A 9,645-nucleotide genomic window follows, 5' to 3' on the forward strand; every position below is an offset into this window, starting at 1 on the left:
TGGTAGAGCTATTCGAGCTCTACACTTAGTAAGTGCACTTCTTCTTACTCTGAAATATGTTATATAGAATATACTACACTATATTTTATTGTATTCTTTCTCTTTTATACATATTTAACTACCACATTTGGGTGTTTGAGCTGTCTTCGACTATATGTGCTAGAAACCTATAGTGTAAATAAAAATGTTAATGAAGAAATCCGGCTTCTGCTGCGGAGCAGGTGCCCTGATGACCCAGGTAAGTTGTCAGACAATTCTAAAACAGTTTGAAAAATTATACTGGGGAGGTGCCTGGGTGATTAGCATGTTCCTTTAATGTATTATTGAGGCTCTATTATGTTAGTACAGTTTATTATATTACAAAACAGGATACAAAGCATTGGTATTAGTTTCTCCAAGTTACCTCTCTCTCCCCTTCTAAACTTCCTATCTCTTCAATTAACTTCTTGTTTGGCAGATCTACCACACATTGGGGTCCTTTTTTGACTGCTTTATTATTTGCATTACAGCTAATTTAGTTTGCTTGTTTCACTGTGGTCAGAAATGCTTTAGACTTGCCAAACGTTGGAACTCCCGAGAGCCTGTCTACAAATTTCCGTTAGTCCAATAAAAAAAGGTATTAAAATAAACTGCAATACCTCATTATTTGCATTTACACTACTGGGTTAAGAGAGCCAGCAACTCAAATATCATGACTATTACAAATCAATACAATTTAACAACCTCGACTTTTCACTAGTGGACCACAAATGAAGATCAGCTGGACTGAAATTATAGCTGATATTTTGTGCTAACATTGATGATAAAATCAGGAGCATCAGACCTTTTGCTTTCTAACACCAAAGCTTAGCCTGAAATCATTATTTAATAGTGTCCTAATTTGGCCAATTCTCTTATCAGTCAGTTTAATTCTAGTCTCACGTGGTAGATGGAAAGGACCACGACAGACTAAAATCTATTTTCTAGAAGAAATTTTTTTTAAAAAAGCTTCATAGAAAGATTGTTTTCATATGTGTAAAGCTATTAAGGCTGTAATACAATTTTCAGATTTTAATTTTTTTATATATATAATTCTTTATTTTGTGCTGTGCACGAGATAACAAACATGCTTGCAATGCCACGACGGCAGTTACGGGCAATTGAACATTTGCGTGGCATTCAAAGAAAAGGCATAATTTTATAAAATGTGTAATGCAAGCTGAATACAGGCTAAATAGGTACGTCTAATGTGGTGGGTCACGATGAGGGTAGCGAGCTTGAGACATTAAACATATATTCATTCTTAAATGTGTAAGAGTGGGCATTCAAACATGTATGGGCACACTTAGCTTAGGAGGTCAGGTTCACTTAATTATACAGGAATAAACAGTGGGATCCTATTAAACAGAAACTTAGTATGAATACACAGTCTAGCTATACTATTCATTAGGCTCAGGTAAATGAACATGTCTGGTTATGTTAAAGTGAAACAATAGGATAAACCCCTTAGGAGGAGCCCGGCTATCTAGATGCAATTTCCCCTCTACCAACATATACGTAAAAGTGCAATCTCCGCCACTTGTTATATCTACTGGTTTCATGCAGAGCGATCTTTGCCAGAGATAGTGGTCCTGTTGTTGGGCCCTGCTGTCCGTTCGGTTCAAAGTGTCTGATTTTCAGGTCTTTAAGAGGGTGCAATGACAATCGTATTGCTACTTATAATAACTAAAGTGCCTGTCACTGCTGCTAGCGAATCGTGGGTTGCTTATTAAATACAGAATTTCACACAAAGTGACGGGGAGTTACTAGCTGCCGCTCCTTAAAGCAGGTCTCTAAGTTAGACTCTACTGGCTCCCATTATTCTTTATTTAGACTGTTAACCACTACTACTATTTAATCACTGCTGTAAACGTCAAAAAGACTTGCCTTTTGTCTGATGCGAAGAAGTTAATAATAGCTATTTTCATATACATCCTACAGGAAAATACATATTTTTTATGTAGCATATTAAACCATACTAAACTGCCGTAAAGTTAAAGAAAAGGCCAGATAGTTGATGTAAAATATTATTTTTAAATTGGTTGTGTTCCATAGACATGCATCTTGCATACCATTAAATCTCAGTTTAATACGCTGTAAACATTGTCGCTATCTTCTTTTAAAATCTTTTTTACTGACAAAGTACAGTATCAATAGACGAATTACACAGTGCATGTTTCTCTGCTTTACCGAGTGGCTAATCTCCGTCTGGTCAGAATTTTTGCGAGCAGACGTTATTGGTGAGCGGCTGGTAAAAATATTCACAAGACTGGAAGCACGTTGGTAAATACCAGCTGATACTAAATAAAAGCTGTTGTTAAAAGGACTATGTCACACCAAGGGTGCATAATTAATTGTTACACAATAGGATATTAATGTAATTTGTGTAGTGTATATATGAATTGACCACTTGGTAAATATCAGATGACAGAAGGGGTAGTGTGAATTGCATATGAATGTGAAAGGGATCAGATGGTAAAATGCATTGATCCTTTGATTAATCAAAAGCTCTGTAAGGTGAGAGAAGTCACACATAAGTGGCCTGGAAGTTTAGCTCCAATGTAAGGCTGACTACAGCAATATGGGATATACCTTTTGATTGATGAGTGGATGTCTTTGATATGTTAAAGATCATTAGCTTTCAAGAAAAGAAAAAAAACTAGCCTTGTGATCCAGTATCATATCTAAAAGAGAGAAACATTAATATTTACCCACAGAATGATAATTATGCCTCATTTTTGTTATATTTAGAATGTGACAAGTGCCATCTTCTAAGCAAGCCCAAACATGATTGGCATAACTTACCAATAGGGGAAGGGATTTTGATGTCCACTATATTGGGTCACAAGTAAGGAATGTGACATATCGATTGAAAGGAAACACAATAACAAATTTGTAGATGCAATAATTATGTCTGTGGCAATTACATAAGAGAAAATAGAATCCATGTTTCCATTTGGTTTGATGTTGGTCTGGGACACAAGGGGGTAGTCACTTATTGTCTCTATAGATATCAGACATCACCTTAACTCCACCTCTAGGCCAGGCGTGGTAATCTGCAGGGTATATATCCAATGGTACTGAAATGTCATTGTACTTGGTTGGGGCCAGAATCTAATTGAGTCACCATTTTTCCTGCCAGAGACCCCCTGGAGCAGAAGTATTTACTTTGAAGATCTGAGTAAGTGATTAGGACTTTGTTATTTTATCCCTTTTGTTTTTATCTGTTGTTGGTATAAATAATTCTGATTCTGTTATTTTTTGCTTTATAATAAATATTCCTTTATTAAAGCCTTTGTCCGGTAAAGAATCACGTTACCTGAAGAGACTAATTAGTATTTTTGCAATTCCTTAAAGGATCACTATAGTCACCCAGACCACTTCAGCTCAATGAAGTGGTCTGGGTGCCAGGTCCCCCAGATTTTAACCCTGCAGCTGTAAACGTAGCAGTTTCAGAGTATGTAAAAGTGTACATAGACTACCTTTCTGTGCCTGAATTAGAGGTGTCTGCAATATCATGTGTAAGTGCGCCAAGACAAAGTTGCTGGGAGGGCAGAATGAGCATGCGTGCCAGACTGTGCCAAAACCTGTGTTGTCTGTGGCACCAGGTGAACGTTTTCCAGGGCAACTTCGCTGGGAGGGAGGGCAGAATGTGTGTCAATCTGTGCCAGAACCAGCGGTGTCCATGGAAACATGTGAAGATGTATTCAGGCAATTGTGCTGGGAGCAAGGGTATGTGTGCGTGCCAGTCTTGGCCAGAACTAGAGATATCTACAGTACCATGGCATGTATGCCAGTCTGGGCCAGAACTAGAGATGTCTTCAATACCATGTGGGAATGGGCAAAAACAGGGGAGGTAGGACAGGATGAGCGTAAGTGCCTATCTGTGTCAGAGCCAGGGTTGTTTGAAAACACAAGTGGAATAACTCATTGGGAGTCAGGGCAAGACAAGTTGATAGGCTCACCTGTGCCTCAGCCCGGAGTGGGACAGGGGACATATTTAGGAGAGTTTGAGGGGCTATGTGGGAGTGTGAGAAGATGGCCTGGCTGGGAAAGAAAAGTATGTGAGTGTGCGCAACATTCTGTGCCTGACCAAGGGATGTCAAAGGTGTCATGTGAAAATGTACAGGAAAAGCCTTCGAAGGAGTGGGGGCTGAAGGAATATATGTGCCAAAATATGTGCCAAAACATGCCTGAAGCAAATGTATCTGATATGCTGTGTGAAAATGTAGAGAGACAGCATTTCTGGGAGGGAGAGCAGAGTGTGTGTAAGCCTTACTCTGCACAAGACTCAGCCAGTTCCCAAGGTTCTGTATGGATATGGAGTGAGTCCTTGTGGGTCCAAGTCCTTGTGGGTCCAAGGAGGAAGTCCGCAAGGGAGCATACTGATTGGAGAACCAGGAACCTTGTCAGCTTATCACAATCACACCTCACGGATACACCCCAGCTAGCTCAGCAGCAGGAGTCTGTTGCTAAGCCACTCTCTGATTCTTAATTAAAGGTTCAGAGTCAGAAAGTGCGATGAGCCCAGCAGACAGACCATAAAATAAAAGAGATAAGGAGTGTGGACACAGAGCAGGTATCCTGGGAGTGTTCTCTGTCTCGTCTTTTGTGTGCTTACAGGGGAGTACTGCAGAAATCTGGTTTCTTACAGTAACTGCACCCCCTGTCATAAAAGGGGTTAACAGCCATTTAATAGATCTTCCCCTTCCAGAGATACAGGCACAGCTACTGTAGACACCAATACACCGAACCGGAGAAGCATATGAATGCTCTCAAACATATGAATGCTGTAAACAGCCGAATAGTAAAAACCATACGAATAGGTTTACACTCCTGGCAATCAGTCTCTAACAGCACACAGTAAATCCCCCCAAGAACGAGACAAGGCTCTATTTTGAGGGTGAAGCAGGAACAGACAGAGCTGTGGGTTTATTGTTTTTATATACACATCAGTACCACCCACAGGGTTTTGGAAAACAACTAATAAACACGTACAATACACTCAGACACTCCCACACAAAATCCTCCCCTCTGCCTGTGATACAATTACCTTACACAATGGGTAATGTAATTATTACAGGCAGAGAAATACAGTTTTCCCACATTATTCATAACTTTAAAAGTATGCATCACATTCACATAAAACATTTTACAATAAAATACACAAGGTTACATTTATCCTTAGAGCTACTACATGGGTGCAGTGGGTGTCGCCTGAGAGATGTGACCAGAGAGCAGTGGGAAATGGAAACCGCTTACTGAAAGTCACTAGAGGCACTTCTACCAAAATAGTGGAGTAGAAAAAGCATTGGATTAGCTGAGACAATCGATTCTCAGTGATTTAAGCCACAGTGGTGGAGCGGTATGTCAGAGACCTGGCTGCAGGTGACTAGGACTGTAGTGTCCCTTTAATAGTGACAGCTTATGCTATAGTGTTCCTTTAAAAAACGACAGCTTGCGATTGCCATTTACTGACAAAGGCCTCGATTTGATTCTGTTAGGAAAAACCTTTTTAAATCAGTTTATCTACCAAACATTCCCATAGACTTTGATGGTGATTCTAGTCTAGTAGATAAATCATTTTAAAAAGTTGATTTGTATTTTTTCAACTGAATGGAATCATTTCTGATTATGATTTAAACCAATGAAATCAAGGCCAAGGTTGGAAATGAACTCTGATATTATAGGGTTCACATCACCGGAATGCCTCAGTACCTTAACACTCAATACACCATAGTTTATGTGTGTAACATATTTCAGTGACTTAGTGACAGTGTAAGATCAAACACAACCATAACAGATCAATAAAAGGATGCAGAAAGCAACGCCTATATATAATTTGAGTAATTTATTCATAAACAAACCCATAACAAATCAAACCAGGGAAAGAGCACCAATACACGTCTTAATAATTATAGGTGAAAAAAGAGACTCTACATTGCAGGGGGCCACAATAATGTGGGATACAAGAGAAAAATTATGTACTTCATTGTAAAGCATAAAGCACAATACGTGCTTCTTCTCCATAAAGATATTCACATTAAATGAGAAACAGCTTAGTTAATACTTAGTAAATGTTCCTCCTCCATGTTACAGCTGAAATGTGTACTCACTTCAGGGGAATCTATGCCTCTCAATGCCTTAATGAGCTTAGCCCAAAAGAGCTTCTGTGCTTCTGGTTCTGAAGGCCAATTTATATAGGTCTTCTTTAGCATGACTTTCCTCATTCTGTGGTAGGTGGAAAGTTCTCTATCTGGAATGTCTTCCAACAATATTAGGACAAGAACATCCTTCATCTCACTGAACAGCTTGTAGCTAGCCAGTTGCATTTCCAGAGAGCACCACTCACTGCGGAGGTAGCTCCTACTGACCACACAGACAGTCTTACGGCTATTGTGAATACTGTCCACAATATTGTCTATGATGTCCCTCCCCAACTGAAAATCTCTGTGATGAAGACAAAGTCGGAGGGCTGGAGAAGGACTGCAGGACTCTAAACTTGGAAGCATTGTTTTGTAGACCCATTCTTCATCATGGGTGTTGTAGGAAACAAATGCGTCATATTTGTACATATCCTTGTCTGATTTCCAGCGTTCGTGCAGCCAGGCAATAAAGAGAAAGTAATTGTATTTGATGCACCAATACAATTTGCTATAGACAATAGGAACAATTATAAAGAGAAAAACAAAGGATAAGGATCCACAAAAAAGATCAACTCTGAGTGCCAAGTCACAGATATTGGTATCAAAGTCATGGAAGAGTGAAGTCGGATTACCAGGACATGGCATGTTATAGGGAAACACAACTTGCACTTGAGATTGGTTAAGCCATGGTTTTAAAAATTCATTCTTACATGTGCAGGTAATTGGGCATTTGCGAATGTCAAGATATTTTAAGTTAGTCATGTTCTTCAAGACATCAATGTTTATATACTTCAAAGCATTTTTTGTCAACTGAAGTTTTTTAAGTCTTGTAAGATTTGAAAATACATGCGGATTTAAGGTCTGTAGACATATATTCTCCAAACTCAAAACATGCAGATTGGTTAGATTCTTAAAAATTCCATTTGGGAGGTGTTGTACTCCATTACAATCGTCAGCTAAACCCAGGAAATGCAGCTGTCCGAGTTCATCAAATACATCGGCATGTAGATTTGTAAGCCTATTTTGGGCCAAATAAAGTGACTTTAAGGAACGTAGACCTTTAAAAAAACCTTGAGGTATGGTTGTAAGGCCATATGGTTGCTGATTCTGGAGTTTTAAGTCATAGAGTTTGGAAAGATAAGCAAATGGTGAAAAGGACTTCCTTGATATTTCAAAACTAAGTTGATTAGACTTCAGGTCCAACACTTGTAAAGTGGTCTCTACACTATGAAACATTTCACTACTGATGGTCTGAATCTTATTTCCATCCAGATATAGTTTGGATAGGCTTTTAAGTCCATTAAAGCAATCAATTTCAAGCTGTGTTATTTTGTTGCCTCCTAGATCCAAGATTTCGAGTTTTTCCAGGCTATGAAATATATTATTAAAGATAACCGATAGTCTGTTGTTTCTAAGATTGAGTGTTTGAAGCTCTGTTAGATTATCAAATAGGCCAGGAAATAAATCTGGTATCAGGTTATTATCCAGCCGCAATAACTGCAGACTTTTAAGGCCACTGAAAGACTCTCTTTGGAAAAAGATAATGTTGTTGATGTTCAATTGTAGTTTCTGTAAATTGGGTGCAAAACTGAATGCATGTTCGCTCACTGACCAGATTCTGTTGTATTGGAAGGAAATATATGTCAAATTTGGAAACTTTGTCCCGTTTATACAGTTAGTTAATTGTTTTAGCAGATTGTGCTCTATAATCAAAGTCTTAAATTCAGAAATATCCATAAAATCTAAACAGTTAACACTTTTCAACCTATTTCTAGATAAATCCAAACTGGTTTTGACAGTACAGCTTTTAAGAGTGTCTTTTTTCAAAATCTTAATTTTATTTTCACTTAGAGTGAGTGTAGTTATATTGATGCCTTTTAAGAAAGAAGTACACATTCTATGTAGGAAACTGAAATTATGAAGGTCAAGTGCGGAATAACTTATACTACCTCGTGATACGTTAGAATTTTTCATAAATTCAAATATGTCAAAATGTTTGTTGAATCCAACGTACAAATTTCTTATCTTGGTTAAGTTCAAAGACTGCAATGAAGACGAGGTCATGTTGTTGTATGTGAGGTCCAGGAGCTGTACGTTATGGAACAAATCAGTTTCGCAATCTAAATTTCGCAAGTTGTTTTTGCAAATAAAAATTCGAGACAGTGATAAAGGGAGTTTATAGGTGTGATTCAGAGAGGTTAGGTGGTTACTGCATATCAAAAGGGTTTCAAGTCTCTGTAATGGTTGAATGGATCCAACAATACCATTGAAATTGTCAAAATAATTAGAGGACAGGTTGATAAATACTAGATTTTCAAGTGGCTTAAATACCTCAACATGGATGGAGACAATGGAATTGTGATGAAGAAGTAGCTTTGTTAGATTTCTAAGACCCCTAAAGACACTTTGAGGTAGATTAGATATTTTGTTGTTTGAGAGATCCAAGATTTCTAAGGACGTCAAATTATCAAATGCACCAGAGTCTATTATTTTTAAATTGTTGTAGTCCAAACGTAACTGCTGGATCAGGGGCATATGAGCAAAACATCCTTGATTTAAGGTCTTGATTTTGTTCTGTGATATGTTTAGATACTTAGTGTTGTTTGGAAGATCAGACACAGCACTCTGTATGTCCAGCAGGTGGCGATAAACACAAATGTAACTGTCATAATTGTCATAGTTTTGTATACAGTTCCTAAACCCATAGCTGGTTACGAATGGGATAAAAATAGTTCCGAATTGAAAGCAAGTCCAGAGAATTGTAATTCTCTCCAAGTGTCTCATAATGGCATTGGTTTTGTCTTGAAGGAAGATCTATGTATTGGCAAAGCCACAGTTTCTTACACACTGTCCTTGTTCATGTAAGAGTATCAGTGATGTCCTAGTAACTCAGAGTATTTGGATATTTATAAGATCAAGCACAATTAAGACGTTCATGGCTGGAAGGAGCAGCTATCTTGAGTCATAACATGAGATCATTCAAAGAAAGAAAGATCCTGTGGAAGACAAAAAAAACAGAACAAGGAAAGAGATTAGATAACATCTTTACGTATGTGGATTTTCCAAAATTTCCTCGCACTTTTGTGTAACAGGAGCAATTATAGAGATTGCCGGAGCCCATGGCCAGAATGTATGGATACGAATACATATTTTGGGAGCAGAAATGGAGAAACAGGAAGAATGTATGGAAATGACAGTGTGAGCTGTAATCAATTCATCAGATGTGTTTTATTATTATACAAAGAGGGCAATAGATTCTGCTGCACTGTACAATGGTTGTGATATACATCTGTATAATATATGAATTTATGTATATGTGTGTGGATTTATGCAGCAAGTGTAATGAATTGAGAGCTATTTGTATTTAGACTTGTGTCCCAACACATTTCTAACATACTGGAAATGTTCAATTATGTTCTCAGTAAAGAGACCATATTTAGACACATGATTTATTTTTGGTACATTCCAAGACATTGCATTC

General features: G+C 38.0%; 1 protein-coding gene across 1 annotated transcript; it reads right to left on the bottom strand.

Moving 5' to 3' along the window:
* Nucleotides 1–5,891: 5,891 nt before the first annotated feature.
* LOC134578031 (toll-like receptor 13) lies at nt 5,892–9,150 on the bottom strand. The gene has a single exon (XM_063436998.1). It carries the CDS (start codon nt 8,946–8,948, stop codon nt 6,078–6,080), a length of 2,871 nt encoding a protein of 956 aa, XP_063293068.1. The 5' UTR covers nt 8,949–9,150; the 3' UTR covers nt 5,892–6,077.
* Nucleotides 9,151–9,645: the final 495 nt, after the last annotated feature.

This window comes from Pelobates fuscus, chromosome 11 (assembly GCF_036172605.1).
Source record: "Pelobates fuscus isolate aPelFus1 chromosome 11, aPelFus1.pri, whole genome shotgun sequence".
Taxonomy (NCBI): domain Eukaryota; kingdom Metazoa; phylum Chordata; class Amphibia; order Anura; family Pelobatidae; genus Pelobates; species Pelobates fuscus.

Bases quoted from the DNA above. Each gene is read 5' to 3' on its own strand.
- LOC134578031 (XM_063436998.1), bottom strand. From the start codon at position 8,948: ATGAGACACTTGGAGAGAATTACAATTCTCTGGACTTGCTTTCAATTC.